The sequence below is a fragment of the Hyperoodon ampullatus genome, assembly GCF_949752795.1.
Source record: "Hyperoodon ampullatus genome assembly, chromosome: 6".
NCBI classification, from domain to species: domain Eukaryota; kingdom Metazoa; phylum Chordata; class Mammalia; order Artiodactyla; family Ziphiidae; genus Hyperoodon; species Hyperoodon ampullatus.
The window spans coordinates 76,199,093-76,226,391 of record NC_136919.1 but is presented as its reverse complement, the minus strand read 5'-3'; the positions used below and the strand labels follow the sequence as shown (position 1 = coordinate 76,226,391).

The 27,299-nt window shown below is 38.4% G+C and overlaps 1 protein-coding gene across 1 annotated transcript in view; it reads right to left on the bottom strand.

The window, feature by feature from the left end:
• Positions 1-27,299, bottom strand: part of PIP5K1B (phosphatidylinositol-4-phosphate 5-kinase type 1 beta) — a gene marked incomplete at both ends in the record, with an annotated part of 190,551 nt that overhangs the window by 50,193 nt on the left and 113,059 nt on the right. Inside the window, 2 exons of the mRNA XM_079706716.1 lie at positions 3,584-3,728; positions 17,080-17,235. Of these exons, the coding sequence (XP_079562842.1) occupies positions 3,584-3,728; positions 17,080-17,235 (301 nt within the window). The remainder of the gene's footprint in view (positions 1-3,583; positions 3,729-17,079; positions 17,236-27,299) is intronic.

The window sequence follows — 27,299 nt, the reverse complement described above, 5'->3', positions numbered from 1 at the left end:
GGTTTTCTCAGCTAAATATACATGTTAACCACTGTCAGCATAAATAAAAGTACCAAGAGTTATACCATAGCCCTGGAGCATGCAGAGGTAGCTTGCTCCCAAGCCGGCCAGAAAGGATTGGGAGTCAGAAGGAACTCTGATTCAGATCCTGAAGGAACCTTATGAATACCCAAGAGGTGAATACCTCTGGCCAAGAGACTGAATACTTAATCAAAACCACTGCCACCAAAAACAAACAAACAAAACCCTTTTATTTTTGTGCTGAAAATTCTAGTAAATAATTTTATACATATCCAACTATCTGCCCTGATAATGAGAACAGTAGCAAATGGTAAGAAACCACCGCAGCTTCACATGAGAATTGGTTTTGACCTTGCAAAGCATTTCCTGCAACTTTCCAGCCATCTTTCGAGCTGCTATTTATATTTGAGAGCAAAACAACAGCCTTCAGCTGTACCGTACAGATAGGAAAAACTGTTGCTTGACAAATTTACATAACAAATTTGAACATTCAAGGTACACATTCATTTTAGGTATAAGTCACTTTAAATTCTTCTAATTTGAGGAAGCTAACCAAATTACTTTTACAGTTCAGGTGAGTTGAATAATTTACAATGGAGCCTTATTTGTTGGTCCTACAGCAGAGCTATCCAAACGGAAGCCCAGCCAAGATTTGTGATTCACCTTGTCATTTGCTCCTCTTCTCTAGACCTAGATGGGCTGTCTCACCTGCTACCACCTAACCTGTATCTAGCCAAGAGAGAAGGGAACAGCAACAAAAAGAGAATTTCTAGAACCTCCAACTACCAAAACTTAACTTGCCAAAAGACCAAGCTAGAATTTATAAACATGCACACATTAAAAATGAATCTACCATATTGAGTCCTCTTTCTGGAAGTGAACCAAGTTGCTAGGGTGGAGGGGGAAATGACTTACAGTATAAAAAACATTTCACCTGCACAAATTTGATCTTGATTCTTGAGAGCTGACTTATGACAAGAACCAGTTCAACATTTAACAGATAATTTTTGAGAATGTGTATACACAATTATCCCTGACCTGTAATTGAAGCTAGTTACAAAAGTGCATATATAAACATAGAAAAAATAGCTAATCCCACAATGTTGTGACCTCTTTGTAGAGGTACTTTCTATTACTAGAACCAATGTTTCAGAATATTTTGTTAAAAAAAATAATAATAACAAATTAACTTGCTATCTAAGAAACTTCAGTACCCCTCCCCAATATTCAAATTCACTTTAAATGTTTGAGAGTCCCTATATTAGTTTCCTGTTGCTGCTGTGACAAATTGTCATAAACTTAATGTCTTAAAATAAGACCAATTTATTATTTTATAGCTCTGGCAGTTAGAAGTCCTAAAATTCAAGGGGTTGGAAGAACTGTGTTCCTTTGTGGATGATCTAAGGGAGAATCTGTTTCCTTGCCTGTTTTGGCATTTAGACTCTGCCTGCATTCCTTGACTCATGCCCCATCCTCCACCTTCAAAGCCAACAGTGTAGCATCTTCAAATCTCTCTCTCTCTGACCTCTGCTTCTGCCATCACATCTCCTTCTCTGACTCTAATCTTCCTGACTTCCTCTGACAAGGACCCTGTGATTACATTGGGCCTATCTGCATAATTCAGGATACTCCTCCCATCTCCAGACCTTTAACTCAGTCATACTGGCAAAGCCCTTTTGCGACAGCCTCTTCAATAAGTGGTGCTTGGAAAACTGGATAGCTACATGTAAAAGAATGAAATTAGAACACTCCCTAACACCATACACAAAAATAAACGCAAAATGGATTAAACACCTAAATGTAAGGCCAGAAACTATAAAACTCAGAGGAAAACATAGGCAGAACACTCTATGACATAAATCACAGCAAGATCCTTTTTGACCCACCTCCTAGAGAAATGGAAATAAAAACAAAAATAAACAAATGGGACCTAATGAAACTTCAAAGCTTTTGCACAGCAAAGGAAACCATAAACAAGACAAAAAGACAACCCTCAGAATGGGAGAAAAAATTTGCCAATGAAGCAACTGACAAAGGATTAATCTCCAAAATTTACAAGCAGTTCATGTAGCTCCATATCAAAAAAACAAACAACCCAATCCAAAAATGGGCAGAAGACCTAAATAGACATTTCTTCCAAGAAGATATACAGATTGCCAAAAAACACATGAAAGCATGCTCAACATCACTAATCATTAGAGAAATGCAAATCAAAACTACAATGAGATATCATCTCACACCAGTCAGAATGGCCATCATCAGAAAATTTATAAACAGTAAATGCTGGAGAGGGTTTGGAGAAAAGGGAACCATATTGCATGGTTGGTGAGAATGTAAATTGATACAGCCACTATGGAGGTGCCTTAAAAAACTAAAAACAGAACTACCATATGACCCAGCAATCCCACTACTGGGCATATACCCTGAGAAAACCATAATTCAAAAAGAGTCATGTACCACAATGTTCACTGCAGCTCTATTTACAATAGCCAGGACATGGAAACAACCTAAGGGTCCATCAACAGATGAATGGATAAAGAAGATGTGGCACATATACACAGTGGAATATTACTCAGCCATAAAAAGAAATGCAACTGAGTTATTTGTAGTGAGGTGGATGGACCTAGAGTCTGTCATACAGAGTGAAGTAAGTCAGAAAGAGAAAAACAAATACTGTATGTTAACACATATATATGGAATCTAAAAAAAAAAAAAATATATATATATATATATATGGTTCTGAAGAACCTAGGGGAAGGACAGGAATAAAGATGCAGACATAGAGAATGGACTTGAGGACACGGGGAGGGGGAAGGGTAAACTGGGACAAAGTGAGAGAGTGGCATGGACATATATACACTACCAAACGTATAATAGATAGCTAGTGGGAAGCAGCTGCATAGCACAGGGAGATCAGCTCGGTGCTTTGTGACCACCTAGAGGGGTGGGATAGGGAGGGTGGGAGGGAGGGAGTTGCGAGAGGGAGGGGATATGGGGATATATGTATACGTACAGCTGATTCACTTTGATATGCAGCAGAAAGTAACACAACATTGCAAAGCAATTATACTTCAATAAAGATGTTAAAAAAAAAAAAAGGCCCTTTTGCTATGTAAGGTAACAGCGTCACAGATACCAGGGATTAGGATGTGGACAATTTGCGGGGGCTGTTATTCTATCTATCGGTAGTTACTAAGGTCACTCATACGGAAAGAAAATATTCAGATACTTTGTAACTATTTGTGTAAATATTAACCAGGAGTGCTTGCTTAAAAAATCCACTCATACGATTATTAAAATAAAAATGATGAAAGATTCATCTTCTTCCACAGAGTGAAGTACATAGTTTCTACAGGACATAATGATTAACTGTAAAGAAAAATCAGGAGGGTTTTCCCTCCTGTCACAGTAAATATCCAGCATTTTCTCTCTTTCTGTTACAGGGCAGGCGACGGTCCCAACCTGGTTGTTAGGGATGACTTGTTCTCATTCAGAGATACTGGCTAGCTGTGATGTTAGTGTGGTAATAGCCCACTGGTAGTTTGATTGCACTAAGTATTACCTGCTTGAATAAAGCGTAGTCCTGTCGTGTGGATAATGTTCATTGACGTACAAGGAAGAAGATGAAATTGTGGTCGCCAAGGAAGCAGCTTCAAACAGCGATGGAGTGCTAGGCACCAGGTCTGGCCTGTGTCGGGATCCCAGTGCTGGGTGAGAAAAAGCAAAACAAACACTCATGAATCTCGGTAAGAAATGCTGCTTTAGTGTATATAATAATTTAAATGAGTCAAAGGCATTCATTCTACATATCAGGCTGCAAATTAAATTATGAAATAACTGTGCTCTTCTGAACTACAGCAGAAATGTAAAATAGCTTCTTGCAAACAGGTAAAACAGAAAGGAAATTGCATTAATTTACAAAATGGCTTATGGAAATGCCATTATGAATGTTCTTTTAAAAACCTAATAAAGTGGTTTACTGTTTTGAAAGATGACATAAAAACTCCTAGGAGCTTAAGGAGATAATTCGACAGAGATTAAAAGGATGACTGGCAAATGTATAAACAGACAGTGAACTTGCTTTCCTCTCCCGAGGCTATGCCCATATCTGTGATTCTCAGTGCAGATCTAAGAACTCAGACTTGTTAAGAGCCAAGAAACAAATGCTTCACAGACTAACAGCCAGCTATACCTTAACCCTGTTTGAGCCCATACACATCTTTGAATATTATCCACAGCTCTTCTTGACATTATATTCTAACAGCAAGGCTGCCTTTTTAAAAATGAGAAAACTCTTATTTTTCTTTAAAATGTACGTACCTATGAAAATACTTATGCAGGAGCCCTCCCTCATCAGGAAAGTGGAACAGTCAAGGCTGAGCAGTGACCCAGCCTACTCTCTCTATGTGGATTTTTTTTTTTTTTGAGAGTTGAATCTGGATCTTTTTTTTTTTTTTTCTGGATCATTTTTACTCATCCTATCCTAAGCTTTGGACAAATTCACATTCATTATTGGTCAGCTTGTCAGAGACAGTATTTTGTTGAAAGGTCCAGCCACACAGAACAGAGCTCCTTTAAAAAGAGACATGCATGTTCCCAGAGATGGAACATTGTGGATGAATCCTGTCTTTAAAGTTCTATAGTTGGGCTCAAGCTGATTTATTTTTCACCAGTGGAGATATTTTATAATTTTATGGAACTATAGCTGACCTATAACAATGTATTAGTTTTAAGGTATACAACGTAGTGATTAGATTTATGTATATATTGTGAACTGATCATCACAGTAAGTTGAGTTAACATCCTATCACCACAGTTACAGCATTTTTTTCTGGTGATGAGCATTTTTAAGATCTCCTCTCTTAGTAACTTTCAAACATGCAATACAGTATTATTAGCTCGTGTCACCATGCTGTACTGTGGATTCTTTTTTTTTTTTTTTTTTTTTTTTTTGCAGTACGCAGGCCTCTCACTGTTGTGGCCTCTCCTGTTGCAGAGCACAGGCTCCGGACGCATAGGCTCAGTGGCCAGGGCTCACGGGCCCAGCCGCTCTGCGGCATGTGGGATCTTCCCGGAATGGGGCACGAACCCGTGTCCCCTGAATCGGCAGGCGGACTCTCAACCACTGCGCCACCAGGGAAGCCCATGTACTGTGGATTCTTTTCAATCACTTCCCCAAACTAAACTAAAACAGATGATAATAAATACAATATAACCTTACGGTGTTTCTGGTATTCCTTTATAGGCACAATAGGCTCAAAATTGTGTACTGTCAGGAAGTGAACGAATGGAGATTGATCCTAATAGGCACTATCATGTGAGTGTGAGGTTTGGATTTTCGACTTGGAGGGAAATAGATGGAGAGGTAGGGCGAGGCGTGGAGGGAGAAGGGGGCAAGCACAAAAGGTCTGGACTCTGGACTAGGAATCCAGACACACACTAAAATGTATGAGATGGTGCAGCTCTGCATCTGATTCAGATCAAAATAAAGAACTGCCATGATGAATACCAGATGATAATCATATAAAAACACAAGTGACAACATGCTCAACATGCAAAAATCAGAAAGGCTTCCATACGACAGTTGGCTAGCAATCTTCAATATACTTGATCCCACCTTCTCATTAAATACAGAGAAAAATATGAAAACTCTCAGTAACATAGAAAACTGAATCTGAAAAACAACCTCACATCAGATTCCAATGAATCACTACTAAATATAAGGCGGATAGAGCTAGACTGAGAACAACTAATGCAGACTCAGGTCTTGGGCATCCTCAGCCTGATTTAATAAACCAGAGGCTCGCTGAGTGACAGAATACAGAAAAACACTACCTGTCCAGTGACTCGGGCCCAGGTCAGACAGCACCCAAACACTGGGTAGCTGACCCTTAGGAGCAGTTCTTTGAAGTAGAGAACTGTTTCCTTATGTGCCCATACTCTTCAGTTTTTTAAAATAACTAGTGTGGTGGGCAGAATCCTAGGATGACTTTCAATGACCTGTACCCTTGTATAATCTCCCTTTGAGTGTGGGTGGAAGCTGTGAGAATGATGAGATATTACTTCTGTGATTATTTTATCTTATGTGGCAAAAGGAATCTTGCAGATGTAATTAAGGCTACTAATCAGTTAACTCTGAGTTAGTCAAAGGGAAGATTATTCAGGTGAGCCTGGACTAGTCATGTGAGCCCTTTAAATTTGTGTCTAGAGGTCAGAGATGGTATTGGCAGAGATTCCAAGTGTAAGGGGGGATTGACCTGCAAGAAATTCTCCATCTGAAGATGGAGGGGGACTGCATGGCAAGGAATGAGGATGCTCTCTAGGGGCTGAGCCTGGCCCACAGCTGTTAGACAGCAATGACATGGGACTTCAGCTCTACAACTGCAAGGAAGTGAATTCTGCCAACAACAGGATGAGCTTGGAGGAGGATTCTTCTCCAGAAACTCCAGATGAGAACTCAGCCAGCTGACACCTTGATCCCAGTTTTTGAGACCCTGAAAAGCTGTGTCGGAGAACCCAGGTAAGCCTTGCTAGTCTCTGACTTATAGAACTGTGAGCTAATAAATGGAAGTTATAATAAGCTGCTAACCAACTTTCTGGTAATTTGTCACATGGCAAAAGAAAACTAATACAACCCAGACATACTGAGAATGATAGAAAACAAATGATTAAAAACTGGAGGGAAATTTGGTAATGACTTGGTGCATTACGAAAGGGGAAGTCCCCAAGTATAGAGCATTATAGAAAGGCCGAACCTTGCAGCAAACTTTGTAGATGCAGAGAACTGTCAAGATAAACTCATTTAAAAATAGTACGTTAACAGTTTCAAAGAATATGCTCAATAGGTTTTTCTTCAAACTTAAGAGACTTTTTCTGGTGAAGTACCTTTAGATCTAAAGCAATGGGTCCAATAGTTCAGTTGAAAAAAGCATAATTTGTGCACTGCTTCCTATGTTTCCAGATTTTCTAGATGCTGTGTAGTGTATTTATTATACTTATCCCTAAGATTAACAACCGGACTCATGGCTTAAACTTTAGAAGCAATACATACATTTTTATTGAGGTATAGCCGATAGAAGTCATATTGAGCACACTATTTGAAAGTTTAACTATCACAGTTTAAAAATAAGTTTATCCTAGAAAATTAGGCAGTGTGGTAGGGAGATGCCAATGCAGGGACGTTTAGGGAAAGAGGTGGATGCCTGTCAGAAACTGGAGCCATCAACTCAGAGAGAGGAGCAAGGGCAATTCAGTAACTCTAGCTGAAATCACTAAATCTGCATAAAAATCGGTTTATAAGATGAGAAAGAAACCCAACATGGCAGATATGGATAAGTGCTGCAGAAGGGAAAAGGATGAACACACTATTCTAAAGATTGAGGAAAAGAAAATCCCAGAAGAGATCTAATCTTCTACAGGAAATAAAAGAAAATTTTGGAAAATGTTGGCATTCCCAAAAGAATATACTGATAATAAAATCTAAAATGTCACTTCCTCTTATAGGATTAGAAGAGAAAATCCAAATGATCAACTCGATAGAGAAAAATATTTGATAAAATGCAACACTCATTCCTGATAAAAACTTTAGAAACTAGGAATAAAAAGAAACTTCCTTGACTTGATTATGGGCATCAGATACAGCAAAATTCTTTCTCAGCAGTGAAACATTAGAAGCATTCCCTTTAAAATCAGGATGAGGCAAGGCCGCCCACAATCACTACTTCTGTTAATCATTCTACCAGAAGTCCTACTTAGCAAGTAAGTAAGAAAGAAAAAAAGATGTGAGGTCTATGCAGTAGCAACAAACAGCCAGAAAAACCAAACCTTAAAAATATACTACCTGGGGAGAGACCTTTAAGATGGTGGAGGAGTAAAACATGGAGATCACTTTCCTCCCCACAAATACATCAGAAATACGTCTACATGTGGAACAACTCCTACACAACACCTACTGAATGCTGGCAGAAGACCTCAGACTTCCCCAAAGGCAAGAAACTCCCCACGTACCTGGATAGGGCTAAAGAAAAAAGGAAAAACAGAGACAAAAGAATAGGGATGGGACTTGCACCAGTGGGAGGGAGCTGTGAAGGAGGAAAGGTTTCCACACACTAGGAAGCCCCTTCACTGGCGGAGATGAGGGGTGGGCGGGGGAAGCTTCGGAGCCGCGGATGAGAGCACAGCCACAGGGGTGCGGAGGGCAAAGCGGAGAGATTCCCGCACAGAGGATCGGTGCCAACCAGCACTCACCAGCCCGAGAGGCTTGTCTACTCAGCCGCTGGGGCGGGCGGGGCTGGGAGCTGAGGCTCGGGCTTCGGTCGGAGCGCAGGGAGAGGACTGGAGTTGGCTGCGTGAACACAGCCTGAAGGGGGCTAGTGCACCACGGCTAGCCGGGAGGGAGTCCGGGAAAAAGTCTGGACCTGCCTAAGAGGCAAGAGACCATTGTTTCGGGGTGCGCGAGGAGAGGGGATTCAGAGCACAGCCTAAACGAGCTCCAGAGATGGGCATGAGCTGCAGCTATCAATGTGGACCCCAGAGACGGGCATGACATGCTAAGGCTGCTGCTGGAGCCACCAAGAAGCCTGTGTGCAAGCACAGGTCACTATCCACACCTCCCCTCCTGGGAGCCTGTGCAGCCCGTCACTGTCAGGGTCCCGTGATCCAAGGACAACTTCCCCGGGAGAACACATGGTGAGCCTCAGGCTGGTGCAACGTCACGCCGGCCTCTTCTGCCGCAGGCTCGCCCTGCATCTGTACCCCTCCCTCCCCCCAGGCCTGAGTGAGCCAGAGCCCCCAAAACAGCTGCTCCTTTAACCCCGCCCTGTCTGAGTGAAGAACAGACGCCCTCAGGCAACCTACATGCAGAGGCGGGCCCATATCCAAAGCTGAACCCCAGGAGCTGTGCGAAGAAGGAAGAGAAAGATAAATTTCCCCAGCAGTGTCAGGAGCAATGGATTAAATCTCCAAAATCAACTTGATGTACCCTGCATCACTGGAATACCTGAATAGACAACGAATCATCCCAAAATCAAGGCAGTGGATTTTGGGAGCAACTGTAGACTTGGGGTTTGCTTTCTGCAACTACTTTGTTTCTGGTTTTATGTTTATCTTAGTTTAGTATTTAGAGTTTATTATCATTGGCAGATTTTTTTTATTGATTTGGCTGCTCTCTTCCTTTTTTTTCTTAATATAGATATACATATATTTTTCCTTTTTCTCTTTTTGTGAGTGTGTATGTGTATGCATCTTTCTGTGATTTTGTCTGTATAGCTTTGCTTTTACCACTTGTCCTATGATTCTGTCTTTTTTTTTTTTTTTTTAGTATACTTTTTAGCACTTGTTATCATTGGTGGATTTGTTTTTCGGTTTGGTTGCTCCTCTATTTATTTTCTTTTTTTTATTACTGTTTAATTTTTTAATTTTTAATAATTTTTAAATTTTTTATGTTAATAACTTTATTTTATTATTTTTTTCTTTCTTTCTTTTCTTCTCCCTTTTCTTCTGAGCCATGTGGCTGACAGGGTCTTGGTGTTCTGGCCGGGTGTCAGGCCTGTGCCTCTGAGGTGGGAGAGCCAAGTTCAGTACACTGGTCCACCAGAGACCTCCCTGCTGTACGTAATATCAAGCTGCGAAAGCTCTCCCAGAGATCTCCATCTCAACGCTAAGACCCAGCTCCACTCAACGACCAGCAAGCTAAAGTGCTGGACACCCTATTCCAACCTAGCAAGACAGGAACACAACCCCACCCATTAGCAGAGAGGCTGCCTAAAATCATAATAAGGTCACAGACACCCCAAAACACACCACTGGACGTGGTCCTACCCACCAGAAAGACAAGATCCAGCCTCATCCACCACAACACAGGGACTAGTCCCCTCCACCAGGAAGCCTACACAACCCACTGAACCAACCTTAGTCAATGGGTACAGACATGAAAACAACAGGAACTATGAACCTGAAGCCTGTGAAAAGGAGACCCCAAACGAAGTAAGTGAAGCAAAATGAGAAGACAGAGAAACACACAGCAGATGAAGGAGCAAGGTAAAAACCCACCAGACCAAACAAATGAAGAGGAAATAGGCAGTCTACCTGCAAAACAATTCAGAATAATGATAGTAAAGATGATCCAAAATCTTGGAAATAGAATAAAGAAAATATAAGAAACGTTTAACAAGGGCCTAAAAGAGCTAAAGAGCAAACAAACAATGATGAACAACACAATAAATGAAATTAAAAATTCTCTGGAAGGGATCAATAGCAGAATAACTGAGGCAGAAGAATGGATAAGTGACCTGGAAGATAAAATAGTGGAAATAACTACTGAAGAGCAGAATAAAGAAAAAAGAATTGAGGACAGTCTCAGAGACCTCTGGGACAACATTAAACACACCAACATTCGAATTATAGGGGTCCCAGAAGAAGAAGAGAAAAAGAAAGGGACTGAGAAAATATTCGAAGAGATTATAGTTGAAAACTTCCCTAATATGGGAAAGGAAATACTTAAACAAGTCCAGGTAGCACAGAGAGTCCCATACAGGATAAATCCAAGGAGAAACATGCCAAGACACATATTAATCAAACTCTCAAAAATTAAATACAAAGAAAAAATATTAAAAAGCAGCGAGGGAAAAACAACAAATAACATACAAAGGAATCCCCATAAGGTAACAGGTGATCTTTCAGCAGAAACTCTGCAAGACAGAAGGGAGTGAAAGGGCATATTTAAAGTCATGAAAGGGAAAAACCAACAACCAAGATTACTCTACCCAGCAAGGATCTCATTCAGATTCGATGGAGAAATTAAAATCTTTACAGACAAGCAAAAGCTAAGAGAATTCAGCACTACCAAACCAGCTTTACCACAAATGCTACAGGAACTTCTCTAGGCAGGTAAGAAAGAGAAGGAAAAGACCTACAATAACAAATGCAAAACAATTCAGAAAATGGTAATAGGAACATACATATCAATAATTACCTTAAATGTAAATGGATTAAATGCTCCAACCAAGACACAGACTGGCTGAATGGATAAAAAATCAAGACCCGTATATATGCAAGAGACCCACTTCAGACGTAGGGACACATTCAGACTGAAAGTGAGGGGACAGAAAAAGATATTCCATGCAAATGGAAATCAAAAGAAGCTGGAGTAGCAAGTCTCATATCAGACAATATAGACTTTAAAATAAAGACTATTACAAGAGACGAAAAAGGACACTACATAATGATCAAGGGATCAATCCAAGAAGAAGATATAACAATTGTAAATATCTATGCAGCCAACATAGGAGCACCTCAATACACAAGGCAAATGCTAACAGCCATAAAAGCATAAATCGACAGTAACACAATCATAGTAGGGGACGTTAACACTCCATTTTCACCAATGGACAGATCATCCCAAAGGAAAATAAATAAGGAAACACAAGCTTTAAATGACACATTAAACAAGATGGACTTAACTGATATTAATGGGACATTCCATCCAAAAACAACAGAATGCACTCTTTTACTTTTTTCTTTTTAACATCTTTATTGGAGTATAACTGCTTTACAATGGTGTGTTAGTTTCTGCTTTATAACAAAGTGAATCAGCTTTACATATACATATATCCTCATATCTCCTCCCCCTTGAGTCTCCCTCCCTATCCCACCCCTGTGCTCACAAAGCACCGAGCTGATCTCCTTGTGTTATGCAGCTGCTTCCCCCTAGCTATCTATTTTACATTTGTTAGTATATATAGGTCCATGCCACTCTCTCCATCCCAGCTTACCCTTCCTCCTCCCCGTGTCCCGAAGTCCATTCTCTACACAGAATACACTTTCTTCTCAAGTGCTCATGGAACATTCTCCAGGATAGATCATATCTTGGGTCACAAATCAAGCATTGATAAATTTAAGAAAATTGAAATCGTATCAAGAATATTTTCTGACCACAACGCTATGAGACTAGATAGCAATTACAGGGAAAAAAATCTGTAAAAAATACAAACACATGGAGGCTAAACAGTATACTACTAAATAACCAAGAAATCACTGAAGAAATCAAAGAGGAAATCAAAAAATACCTAGAAACAAATGAGAATGAAAACACGATGACCCAAAACCTATTGGATGCAGCAAAAGCAGTTCTAAGAGGGAAGTTTATAGCAATACAATCCTACCTCAGGAAACAAGAAACATCTCAAATAAATAACCTAACCTTAGATCTTAAACAATTAGAGAAAGAAGAATAAAAAACCCCCAAAGTTAGCAGAAGGAAAGAAATCATAATGATCAGATCAGAAATAAATGAAAAGAAAAGAAGGAAACAATAGCAAAGATCAATAAAACTAAAAGCTGGTTCTTTGAGAAGATAAACAAAATTGATAAACCATTAGCCAGACTAATCAAGAAAAAAAGGGAGAAGACTCAAATCAACAGAATTAGAAATGAAAAAGGAGAAGTAACAACTGCCACTGCAGAAATACAAAGGATCATGAGAGATTACTACAAGCAACTATAGGCCAATAAAATGGACAACCTGGAAGAAATGGACAAATTCTTAGACAGGCACAACCTTCTGAGACTGAACCAGGAAAAAATAGAAAATATAAACAGACCAAGTACCAAGTACTGAAATTGAGACTGTGATTAAAAATCTTCCAACAAACAAAAGCCCAGGACCAGATGGCTTTATAGGTGAATTCTATCAAACATTTAGAGAAGAGCTAACACCTATCCTTCTCAAACTCTTCCAAAATATAGCAGAGGGAGGAACACTCCCAAACTCATTCCACGAAGCCACCATCACCCTGATAGCTAAATCAGGCAAAGATGTCACAGAGAAAGAAAACTACAGGTCAATATCCCTGATGAACATAGATGCAAAAATCCTCAACAAAATACCAGCAAACAGAATCTAACAGCAGATTAAAAGGATCATACACCATGATCAAGTGGGGTTTATCTCAGGGATGCAAAGATTCTGCAATATATGCAAATCAATCAATGTGATTAAACCATATTAACAAATTGAAGGAGAAAAACCATATGATCAACTCAATAGATGCAGAGAAAGCTTTCGACAAAATTCAACACCCATTTATGATAAAAACCCTCTAGAAAGTAGGCATAGAAGGAAGTTACCTGAACATAATAAAGGCCATATTTGACAAATGCACAGCTAACATTGTTCTCAATGGTGAAAAACTCAATGGTGAAAAACTGAAAGCATTTACACTAAGATCAGGAACAAGACAAGGTTGTCCACTCTCACCACTACTATTCAACATAGTTTTGGAAGTTTTAGCCACAGCAATCAGAGATGAGAAAGAAATAAAAGGAATCCAAATCAGAAAAGAAGAAGTAAAGCTGTCACTGTTTACAGATGACATGATACTATACATAGAGAATCCTAAATATGCCACCAGAAAACTACTAAGGCTAATCAATGGATTTGGTAAAGTAGCAGGATACAAAATTAATGCACAGAAATCTCGTGCATTCCTATACACTAATGATGAAAAATCTGAAGGAGAAATTAAGGAAACACTCCCATTTACCATAGCAACGAAAAGAATAAAATACCTAGGAATAAACCTACCTAAGGAGACAAAAGACCTGTATGCAGAAAATTATAAGACACTGATGAAAGAAATTAAAGATGATACAAATAGATGGAGAGGTCACCATGTTCTTGGATTGGAAGAATCAACATTGTGAAAATGACTATACTACCCAAAGCAATCTACACATTCAAAGTGATCCCTATCAAACTATCAATGGCATTTTTCATAGAACTAGAACAAAAAAGTTCACAATTTGTATGGAAACACAAAAGACCCCAAATAGCCAAAGCAATCTTGAGAAAGAAAAATGGAGCTGGAGGAATCAGGCTCCTGGACTTCCAACTATACTACAAAGCTACAGTAATCAAGACAGTACAGTACTGGCACAAAAACAGAAATATAGGTCAATGGAACAGGATAGAAAGCCCAGAGATAAACCCACGCACATATGGTCACCTTATTTTTGATAAAGGAAGCAAGAATATACAATGGAGAAAAGATAGCTTCTTTAATAAGTGATGCTGGGAAAACTGGACAGCTACATGTAAAAGAATGAAATTAGAACACGCCCTAACACCATACACTAAAATAAACTCAAAATGGAGTAAAGACCTAAGTGTAAGGCCAGACACTATAAAACTCTTAAAGGAAAACATAGGCAGAACACTCTATGACATAAATCACAGCAAGATCCTTTTTGACCCACCTCCTAGAGAAATGGAAATAAAAACAAAGATAAACAAATGGGACCTAATGAAACTTAAAAGCTCTTGCACAGCAAAGGAAACCATAAACAAGACAAAAAGACAACCCTCAGAATGGGAGAAAAAATTTGCCAATGAAGCAACTGACAAAGGATTAATCTCCAAAATTTACAAGCAGCTCATGTAGCTCCATATCAAAAAAAAAAAAACAAAAAACCCAATCCAAAAATGGGCAGAAGACCTAAATAGACATTTCTCCAAAGAAGATATACTGATTGCCAACAAACACATGAAAGAATGCTAAACATCACTAATCATTAAAGAAATGCAAATCAAAACTACAATGAGGTATCACCTCACACCAGTCAGAATGGCCATCATCAAAAGTCTGCAAACAATTAATGCTGGAGAGGACGTGGAGAAAAGGGAACCCTCTTGCACTGTTGGTGGGAATGTAAATTTGATACAGCCACTATGGAGAACAGTATGGACATTCCTTAAAAATCTAAAAATAGAACTACCATATGACCCAGCAATCCCACTACTGAGCATATACCCTGAGAAAACCATAATTCAAAAAGAGTCATGTACCACAGTGTTCACTGCAGCACCATTCACAGTAGCCAGGACATGGAAGCAACCTAAGTGTCCATCGACAGATGAACGGATAAAGAAGATGTGGCACATATATACAATGGAATATTACTCAGCCATAAAAAGAAATGAAATTTAGTTATTTGTAGTGAGGTGGATGGACCTAGAGTCTGTCATACAGAGTGAAGTAAGTCAGAAAGAGAAAAACAAATACTGTATGCTAGCACATATATATGGAATCTAGAAAAAAAAAAAAGGTTCAGAAGAACCTAGGGGCAGGACAGGAATAAAGACGCAGACATAGAGAATGGACTTGAGGACATGGGGAGGGGGAAGGGTAAGCTGGGACAAAGTGAGAGAGTGGCATGGACATATATACACTACCAAATGTAAAATAGATAGCTAGTGGAAGCAGCCACATAGCACAGGGAGATCAGCTTGGTGCTTTGCGACCACCTAGAGGGGTGGAATAGGGAGGGTTGGAGGAATACGCAAGAGGGAGGACATACGGTGATATATGTATATGTATGGCTGATTCACTTTGTAATAAAGCAGAAACTAACACACCATTGTAAAGCAATTATACTCCAATAAAGATGTTAAAAAAAAAAAAAGATGAGTGGAGTTTAAACCTAAACATTTCTGGGAAGGTACCCTATTAAGCCATTCTTTAAGTAATACTAACGCTGTATTGTATTCGTTTTCCAGAATGTTCTTTAATGCAGAAGTTTGATAGTGGTTGGATTGTCTCAGAATATGGAGCACCTGGATGGGGCAGCTTTGAATAGTCTCGAAAGGTGCCAACGTGAGAGGAGTTTTCCAGGGGTATTGGAAACAGATCCTATTAAATGCAACACTTATCGACCACCTACTTTGTGACAGGTTCTATGCTGTATATTAACCACGTGAATTATCAAAATATCCCCATGAAGAAGGTAGCACAATTAGCCCCAGTTACTGATGAGGAAAGCAATGCTCAGATATTAAGGGTCCACAGCTAGGTCCATAGCTAGGACTGGTGGATCTTGGATTTGAAGCCAAATTTCAAGATCCTAAAACTGTGCCTGGCACATAGTAGGCACTCAATAAACGTATGTCAGATCATTCTAAGCCCAAGACTCCTTCCCCAGCACCAGAGAAAAAGAGAAGAGGGTGGTGCTGAAGAGAAACTCTGCCAAAGGTCAACACTTGGGTGGGATTTTGGTGGCCTCCCCAAATCCCCAATTTAAGCAATACTGTTTGAGGCTATAGGAAGCTCAGCCTTAATCATTGCTTTGTCAGCTTCATGCACTATGGGTCCTTTGTGAAATAGAAATAGAGAACAGAGTTTCTCTCAGACACTCAAGTATCACTGAGATTCAGACACGCCCTTTCTTACTGAGTGCAGATTTAACTTCTGTAGTTCCCTGATGCAGGCAGAAATTGAGCCAGAGCAAACGGGAGGCTTTCTTTCCAAAGGTCTGCCCAAATGGTGATCTGCCATCAGAGCCTTTGCAACAGATTTCTGATGGGCAGTTGATGAAATTAATCGAGGGTAACCTGCAAAGTTGATGCTCTTGGGAATGGCTCTTTGTTTGGCCTTTTAGGTTGGTATTTGTCAGAAACCCAGACACTCCATTAAATCATTTTTGTCATTAAAAAAAATATATATATATATATACATTACCTGAAAAGACAGAAAATACGTATCTATGTCTTTATCTCTATAACCATTTGAGAAATAAATCTAACAAAAGGTAGGAATATATGACATGCCAGGAGAAAATTATAAAACTTTTATTAAACTCATTAAAGAGGACCTAAATAAATTGGTAATTCACTGTTACATTGTGTATGTATGTATGTCTATGTATATAATGTATGTATATGTTTGAAAAATATATATATACAAGCCCAGACCAAGGTCTACTAGTAAAAACACCAAAACCTTAAGATGTGTTACCTTCAGGTAGTGGGATTATAGATCTTTGTTTCTGAATATTTTAGTCTGTTTTAAATTTTTTTTACCATAAACTATATACAGTATTGTTTATGTGTTATAAAAATTTTACATTAAGTGTGTCATACTGTAAACATCATTTTAAAAATTAGTTAAGAGACTTTGTTTCCTAGAGAAAGTACTTTCTCATTTTTCTACTGTGAGTTTACATTACTTATACAAGTGAAATCACAAGAACTTTTATCTTTTCTTTTTCTAAGTTCCATGTCTTTACCTTCTTCATCAAGGCTGCTAAAACTTTGCCCTTCGGTCAGCAAATCACGCTTCTCATCCTTCCATTCCTGGCTAATTGAGGACACAATCTCCTGTGAGGTTGCCTTCAGGGCGGCAATGGAGTTGCACCGTTTTTTAGAAGGTGAGGCCTTCAAAGCTAGAAAAAGGAAAAGGAGAGACAATTATAGTTATTGTAAAACCACATGAATATATTATTTATTAAATTAAAATTTTACTCATGATTTATTAAGATTTTAGTCATTATTTCAGTAGGATGCAAGATGCTTTGTTTTATATACATGAGGAAAGGGAGATGATATTATGTTCTGGCAATTTTATTTGTCCAAAATGATTTGACTTAAATTAGAATAGCTTAGAATAAATTTGGATTGAGATATCTCTCCAGATGTTGAAATATAGTCTTATTTGAGGTGAAATTCAAATGCTGCTGAAGAATTATATTTCCTCCTCCAAGCAATGTTTTTCTAGGGCTGGGAAGAGGTTGAGTGCGTCGATAAGTGCAGATGGTAAAGTAAGGAGAATTCTCATGACCCCAGTTTTATTAACTTGGGACTGGGAATTTCTAAACATGCCAATGTTTAATCTTATACTCATGTTACCCAATTTAGCCAAGTTACTTCTGGTTGCTTTTTTCTTTCAGTGACTTTCCACTGAAATTTCCTGCCTTTGGGTCTTTTCTAGGTCACGGTTACTTCAGATGTACAATTCACTCCTGATTTTTGTCCAGACAGCATTGTATAACTTCTGAAATGTGTTGGGAACCTGAACAAAGGCAAGTGTACTTCACCATCAATCACGCTCACTGAAGGCTGGAACTTGACTTCTGATATGTCAGTGGGAGCTGCTTCAGCTGCAGCCAGACCATCCCCATGTATATTTTCTCCATGCTGCAATCGTTCTTCTTGCTTAACACTGTTAGAGAATTTTCTTGGAGGGTAGAGGGAGAGGGAGGTTGAGACCTCTTTACGCTTTCCCCTGAACTTGGTGTTAGCAGTGTCTCTCTTCCTTTGGAGGTTTGCATACAGGGCTAACCTGACAGCAGATGCATTACAGTGATTGTGTTCAGCCTTGGGAATCTCAGAGCTTAGATTACACTGCTCATCGGGGCATCCCATCAGCAGCTTGCAAAAACTTAATTGGAGAAGGACTTTGGGACACACAAATGAGGAAAGAATAGAGGGCAATCTTTCACTTAAAGAGAAGGGAAGGTTTATGTGTCCCGTGAGCAGTCTTATAACCATAATAACATAATCGTAATCAATAACATTTTAGAAGCCTTGAGAATTTGGAAGCCAGCATCCACATTCCTTATCTCAAACTATCCAGATGGTCTTCTGAGGGAGGTAGGCCCTTTTATAGGTCCAGAAACAGAGCAGAAAAACTGTGACCTGCTCAAGGTCACAAAGCTAGAAACCATGAAATCCCAGGTGTCTTTGTTTGAAGTTGTCTAACTGGTGGTTCATTTCCTAGCTCTTTGGCATTCTATTTTCTGGTTAGAGTGAGGCAGGAATAAGATAAAACTAGAGTTTGTTTTTCTTTGAGGGGAGGAGACTTCGAATGTTTAAAAACTGATCAGATGGATTTTAGTGGCAAATAAGTGGACCAATGTGTCATTTTTTAAACTCCTCATCCCATCAAAACAGTGGTCACATTTGCTTTACAGGTGTGAAGTAATTATCCATACGCTGGCTTTGGCTTTAATATTCCATCTGCTAGCTTTCATAAACTCTCAGCTCTCACCTTTCAATCTAGTACAGTTGACTTGAACAACACAGGTTTGAACTGTGTGGGCCCACTCATATATGGATTTTTTTCAATACCAAATGCTATAGTCCCACATGATCTGGGGTTGGTTGAATCCTCGGATGCTGAGGAAGCACACATGTGGAGGGCCGACTCTAAGTTACATGTGAATTTTCCATTGTGTCGTGCTTTGGCACTCCTAATGCCCCTATGATGTTCAAGGGTCAACTGTGTTTTAAAATTTCTAAGTCAGAGGATCTCAAATGTGGTTCAGGGACTGCTAGGAATCCCTGAAATTCTCCTCGAACGTCTGTGATGTTAAAATTATTTTCTTAACAATATTAAGAAATTATTTATCTTCCTCACTCCCATTCTTTCCTGAGTTTTCTAGATGCTACATGACCTGTGGTATCACCACAGAGACTGAATTCAGAAGCATACAAGAGAGTCTGGATGTCTTCTATTAAGCCAGAATTAGGGGGCTTCCCTGGTGGCGCAGTGGTTGAGAGTCCGCCTGCTGATGCAGGGGACACGGGTTCGTGCCCCGGTCCGGGAAGATCCCACATGCCGCGGAGCGGCTGGGCCCGTGAGCCATGGCCGCTGGGCCTGCGCGTCCGGAGCCTGTGCTCCGCAACGGGAGAGGCCACAACAGTGAGAGGCCCGCGTGCCACAAAAAACAAACAAACAAACAAAAGCCAGAATTAGGGATTTGAAAAAATATAAAATAATGCCACTTTCCCCATGCAATTATTTGTTTTGGAAAACGTAATTATTTTTCATAATTACTTTGTTAGAATTTTTTTACTTTTTTGTTAATATTGACGTATGTTAACATGCAATTTTTTTATTGTTACCTTGTAAGAATGAATATTTAAAATTTTCCTCAGTTTAAAATTCTAATAGGTTAAGTATAGACAGCTATAATCCACATAAATAAAAGCTCTTTGGGGTCCTCAGTCATTTTTAAGAGTGTAAGGTGGCGCTGAGACCAAAAGGTTTGAGAATTCCATAGCTCTTAGGTCAGTGCTAATTCTCTAAACTGAGGAACAACTAGGATCAGAAGAATGTTGGCAGCATCATGGAAGAGTGAATGAGGGGAAGATGCTCAGAGGACTGTCTGTACTTGTTGTGGCTTATCATGGACCCAAGGCCAAGAGCCCCCCAAAGAAACAGCTCTTTGCTCAGCATCACATACAAAGAGGAGCAGAGAAGACCCCAAAACAAACCCCTGCCAGGACCAGATGGCACCTAAAGAAAGCCTTTACTTTTGTCTTAAATGGTCAATCTTCCTTAAAGGAATTATCTGAGCCTCATTCAGTGGATAAGGACTTGAATCTTGCAGAAACTGAATACCTCAGGGACTTGTTTTTTTTTGTTTGTTTTCAATATTTGGGGAGATCATTTATTTTCCAAACAACGATTTCATGGATTACAAATGTGAACTCAAGTTGTGACTTTTTATTTTTTATACCAGAGATTGGGTTGTGGCAATTGGATTAAGTAGGTTTCAAAAGGTTTGACGTCAATCATTGGCATCAGGGTGTGTTTTCAACTCTGTAAAAATCTAATCATGTGCACCTATACCTTTCCTAAGGTTTGATAACTCTATCACTTGGAGGAAATGGGCGTGGTCTTTGGAGAACATATAAAACATCAAGCAAAGAGCCAAGCTCATTCTTCTCCAGAGCCTAGAGCTGTTGTGTTTGGACTTGGCTAGGCTGTGGAGACTTTGGAAAGTTACTGCCACCAGGAGGTGAGCACCTAATCAGGGAATTGTTTTGACTGGAAAATCTCAAAGGATGGTTTGGGTCGCTGGTTACTTTCTTCTGTCCACAGAAACTCTTGGATTTGTCTTTGGCTAAATAATGGCGACAGGTATCGTGTGTCCATTTCCAGCTCTACATTCTGCTACTCACTGCTCCTACCCTTGACTGCTTTTCAGCTCACCTATCTGCCATCCCCTGAACCTCCATGTTCATTCCTACCCCAGGGCCTTTGTACATGCTGCTCCTTCTACTTGAGATGCCCTTCTTGCCTCTCTTCCTAATAAATGCTGGCTTATAGTTTCAGGACTTAATTTAAATATTCTTTTCTCTGTGAAGCTCTCTTTGGGAAGATTGGTTTTATTTCTCTTTGTGTACCTACAGTAGCCTATGCAAAAACTCTATTAACAGCTGCTTTATTACATTATAAATCTTTTACATGTTCCAATCCCTGACCCAAAATGGACCATGAAATTACCTAGGGAATTTAATTTTTTTTTTTAAAAAAGCTTTCTATATTATTAATGCTTAGCATAGTGTTAAGTACATAATAGGTGCTCAAATGTTGGTTGAAAGAATTAACTATTGTTCTGAAATTTTAGGACAGTTGATTTTTAACTAATTAATGTATCAGTACTATTCTATTCCTTTCAGGAAACTAAGTTTTAGTACTCTAGACACATTATCTGGGTAGAGAATTTCAGTGAGGTTCCAACATTACGGTGACTAATATTTGCAGAAAGAATTATAGGATTTTGCAAACATTATTACATTGACAGCATGACTCAATTCTGGGGTGGGATAACAGATTTAAGAAGGCTAAAAAAATTGATTAAAAAAAAGATACTTGAAGACCAAGTACTGTTTTCTTGGGGGTAGGGGTGGGGAGGGGAAATTTTCACATACAAAGAAAGTATGCCTGTCGTTGAATGGCTGAGTAGAACAGAGCCCCTTGCCAACCTGTGCTGGGAAAATCTGAACAAGGAATAATCTTTGTTTTATTAAGCCACTGAGAATCCAGAGTTAATTTATTGCTGCAGTAAAACTTAGCTAACATGAGTAATAAACTATTTTTTAAAATAAAATCACAACAGAAGGGGTGTGTGAATGTGTGTGTATGTGCTTAGTGAAACAGTTGGAAATTTATATTCCCAAGTTTAAACTGTGACTTTCTCTGGGTAATGCATTTTCATTATTGTAATTCAATCTGTATTTTTTCCCCTGAACTTTCTACAATAAACATGTATTACTTTCACAATCAGAAAAAAAAAAAAAAAAAGGAAAGTATGACTGTAGGAATCAAGGGCTTTAACTTAATCATAGTTGATAAAGGATCTGGAAGTTGTATTTTAAAGTGTCAACTTTACTAATTAAATGGCTACCCTTTGAAAAGCTGGTAGTAGATGAAAAGTCCATTCATTCATTCAATTATTCATCAAATAATGATCGAGGGCCTACAATGTGCCAGGAAATGTGCTAGCTTCTGGGAATATATATATGAGAACCACACACAGCCCCTACTTTTCAGGAACTCAAAGTCAAGTGGGGGAGATACAACAACAGCTTACTATAGCAGAGTATGCTAACTGCTGTGAAGGAAGCATCATCTGAGCTGAGATGTGAAGGAAGACCAGGGGAAGGATGGCGATCACTACAGGCAAAGGGATAAGAACATGTACAGATGTGGAGGCAGCCTGGAATGTTAGGGGTAACTGCAGGGCGCTCAGAGCTGCTGGAGGCTTGAGAGTAGGGTAGAGCATGGAATGGGTGTGAGAAAAGTCATGGCGAGGGAAAGAGAGGCCACATCACACAGGGACTCAGAAGCGAAGTTAGGATTTTGCGTACTGGGAAATACACTGAGGTTTTTATTAAGAAAAAAAGTTTTTTTAAGCATGGAAGGGTTTTAAATAGGAAATTAGCAAGAGGAAATTTAAACTGATGCCTCTGGCTGGGGTTGGGGGAGATTGGGTTGGAAGGGGATATGACTGGAGGTAAGAGAGGAACATGACGGCCACAACTTTATGTAAAAAAAAAAAAGAAAAAAAAAAAAGCCCAAACCAAAACCATAAAAATCACAATAGCTGAATTAGGAGAGGTGCTGTGAAAGAAGGGGATGAACTCTTGATATTTCCAGGTGAGACTAGATATTGGTGAGTGACTGCATGTGGGTGGTTAAGCTTAGACAAAGCTTGATGCCTGCATGTCTGGTCTGGGTAACTGAGTAAATTGTGGTGACCTTCAGGGAGGCACGGACTCAGGATGTGAGGCAGGTTCTTGACCAACCTGGGGGAATCCAGAAATTAGTCCTAATATTTGTGGACAACTGATTTTCAACAAGGAACCCAGATAATTCAATGGGGGAAAGAAGAGACCATTCAAGAAATGGTGCTGGGACAACTGGATATCCACATGCAAAAGAATGAATTTGGACCCTACCTCACACTATATACTATAAGTTAAATCAATATTTGTAAATCATACACCTGATAACAGAAACACGTGTTGAGAATATATAAAGAACTCTTACAACTAAACAATAGAAAGACAATCCAAATAAAAATGCGCAAAGTATTTGAATAGACAGTTCTCCAAGGAAGACATAAATGGTCAACAAGCACATAAAAAGATGTTCAACATCGTTAATCATTAGAAAAACATAAATCAAAACCACATTGAGATACTACTTTATACTCACTAGATGTCTAAAATGAAAAAGACACATAGTAACATACGTTGGTGAGGATGTGGAGAAATTGGATCCCTCATACATTGCTGTTGGGATTGCAAAATTGGGTAGCTGCTTTGGAAAGGAGTCTGGCAGTTCCTCAAAATGTTAAATAGAGTTACCATCTGACCTAGTGTTTCCACACCTGGGTATGTACCCAAGAGAAATGAAAACTTATGTCCACAGAAACCTGTGCATGAATTTTCATAGCAGCATTATTCTTAATAGCCAGAAATGTAAACAACCCAAATATCCATCAACCAGTGAGAGGATAAACAAAATGTGTTAAATCCATACAATGGAATATTATTCAGCAATAAAAAGAATAAAGCACTACAAGATGGCTAAACCTTGAAAACATCATGTTAGGTGAAAAAAGCCGAACACAGAAGGCCACATACTGTATAATTCCATTTATGTGACATATTCAGAATAGACAAATCCATAGAGACAGAAAATAAATGAGTAGTTGCCAGGGGCTGGGAAGAGGAAGGAATGAAGAGTAACTGCTAATGGATATGGGGTTTCTTTTCAGGGTAATAAATATGTTCTAAAATTAGATAGTGGTAATGTTTGTACAACTTTGTGAATATACTAAGAATCACCAAATTGCACATTTTAGAAGGGTGAATTTCCTGGTATGTGAATTACACCTGAATAAAGATGCTATAAAAAGTAGACTAAGAAATCAAAATGGGAAAAAAATAGATTTGACTACTTGAGAAGTAAAAGACTTGTTACATTAAAAACATGATAAACTATACAAACTGGAAAGGTTCACAACTCACACCATATCTCATGGAATTGAGGATGCCACTGACTGCACCATTAATTTATACACTACTAAGAAAGCAAAAACTTCCAACATGGGGTATCTCGTGGAGGAGCCTCACTAAACCTGGGATCCCATGGGTTACATCCTCCATAAACCTACCAGGGGCCAAAAGGAAACTCATGATTTTCAACCACGGCAAAGGGTAAAGAGAGGCAGAAAATCTTCCTTCAAAATTTGAACCAAGTTGGTATTCACACAGGATTGCAGGCTGAATAAATACTATGTTATGGTCCATCTTAGGCAAAAAAGACCTTAAACAGAAAATTTAATTGGTAGTGGTCTCAATTTGAGACCAATTTCAAGATACCACTGAGATAGTCAAATGTGAAACAAAAGTTTTTCTTAGAATGAAATAAGGTTAAAAAAAGAGATTAATATCTTTAACGTGTAGAGTTCATATAAATCATTTGGAAAAATAATAAATACTAATGTAAACGAGCAAATATTACAAAGCTCAATTCTCAAAGGAACTACAAATGGGCAATAAACATGAATAATGGTTGAACTCCACCAATATTTAAGAAATACAAAATAAAACAACCAGATAACATCTTTTACTTATCCAAGTAGCATAATTTAAAAAGAATAATTCTGGCTAAAGGCTAGAAGAATACAGACTCTTGTGGAAGTCGAGAGTGGCATAATCATTCTGTGCAATTATCTGCATTTTAAACCCTTAGTACTTCTTCTTGGAATCTATCCTAAAGAAATAATCATAAGCTTGGACACCATATTTATCTAAAATCATGTTCATAAAAATACTCATTAGAAAAAGGAGAAATAATGTAAATGTCCAAATGATAGAATCTTAAATAGATTATGGCATACCCATATAATTTTAATGTTGTATTGTAATTTTAAATGGTTTCTTTGTACAATATACAGTGATATGGGAAACTATTCATATTATAATATGTGAAAAATAGAGGACATATACATAAAATTGTACACCACTATGTTACCATTTTTATATAAATACACAAAGCACAGAAATAAAGATGGTAGGAAGTATGTGAAAATATTAGTAGTGGAGGATCTGAATAGACATTTTTCCAGTGATGACATAGAGGTGCCAACAGAAATGGCTGTTATCAGAAAGATGACAAATAATAACTGTTGGTGAAGATGTTGAGAAAAGGGAACCCTTAGGCACTGTTGGTGGGAAGGTAAATTGATCAGCCACTATGGAAAATGGTATGGAGATTCCTCAAAAAGCTAAAAATAGAGCTACCATATGATCCAGCAATTCCACTGCTGGATACTTATCCAAAGGAAACAAAACATTAATTAGAAAAGATACACGCACCCCTATGTTCATTGTAGCATTATTTACAACAGCCAAGATATGTGAGCAACCTATGTGCTCACCCATCAATAGATGAATAGATAAAGAAGATCTCTCTCTCACACACTCACACACACACACACACACACACACACACACACTGGAGTATTACTCAGCCATAAAAAAGAATGAAATCTTGCCATTTGTGACCTCATGGATGGAACTAGAGGGTATTATACTAAATGAAATAAGTCAGACAAAGAAAGATAAATACTATATGATTTCACTTATATGTGAAATCTAAAAAACAAAACAAATGAACAAACTTAAGAAAACAGAAACAGAATTATAGATACAGAGAACAAATAGGTAGCTGCTGGGCAGGTGGTGGTGGGAGAAATAGGTGAGGGAGATTAAGAGGTACAAAATTCCAGTTGCAAAATAAATGAGTCATGAGTATGAAATGTACAGTGTAGGGAGTAGCCAATAATTATGTGATATCTTTGTATGGTGACACATCATAAGTAGACTTATCGTGGTGATCAGTTTGAAATGTATAAAAATATCAAATCACTCTGTTGTATAACAGGAACTAACACAGTGTTGTAGATCAATTATACTTCAAAACTAAACACACTCATAGAAAAAGAGATCAGATTTGTGGCTACCAGAGGCTGGGGGTGGGCGGTGGAGGGGGAATTGGACGAAGGTGGTCAAAAGGTACAAACTTCCAGTTATAAGATAAATAAGCACTAGGGATGTGATGTACAACATGGTGAATATAACGAACACTTCTGCATGTTATAAAGGAAAGCTGCTGGGAGAGTAAATCCTAAGAGTTCTCATCACAAGGAAAAACTTTTTTCTATTTCTTTAATTTTGTATCTATGTGAGATGATGGCTGTCATTAAACTTATTGTGCTCATCATTTCATGATGTATGTAAGTCAAACCATTATGCTGCACACCTTAAACTTATACAGTGCTGTATGGCAATTATATCTCAATAAAACTGGAAAAAAAATATTTATAGTGGATATTTCTGGGTTGTGAGATATCAAATAATTTTTATGGTTTTCTTTGTATTTTCCAATATTTTTACATCGAAACGGTTTTACTCTCACAAAAATTAACTCAACATGGATTAAAGACTTAAACATAAGACCTGAAACTGTAAAACTCCTGAAAGAAAACATAGGGAAAATTTCCTCAACAATGATCTTAGCAAAGAACTTTTGGATATTACACCAAAAGCACAAGCAACAAAAGCAAAATAAACAAGTGGGACTACATCAAACTAAAAAACATCTGCATATCAAAAGAAACAATCAATAAAATAAAGAGGCAGCCTACAGAATGGGAGAAAACATTTGCAAACCATATATCAGATAAGGGGTTAATATTCACAATATACAAAGAACTCATAAAACTCAATAGTAACAAAAGCAAATAATCTGATTAAAAATTGGGCAAAGGACCTGACATTGGCAAAGGACATTTTTCAAAGAAGACATACAGATGGCCAACAGATACATGAAAAGATGCTTAACATAACTAATCATTAGGGAAATGCAAATCAAAACCACAATGAGATATCACCTCATACCTGTCAGAATGGCTATTATCAAAAAGACAAAAAATAACAAATGTTGGTGAGGATGTGAAGAAAAGGTAGTCCTAGTACACTCTTGGTGGAAATGTAAATTAGTGCAGCCACTATGGAAAACAGTATGGAGTTTCCTCAAAAAATTAAAAATAGAACTACCATATGACTAGCAATCCCAGTTCTGGGTATGTATCTGAAGGAAATGAAGTCACTATCTTGAAGAGATATCTGCATTTCCATGTTC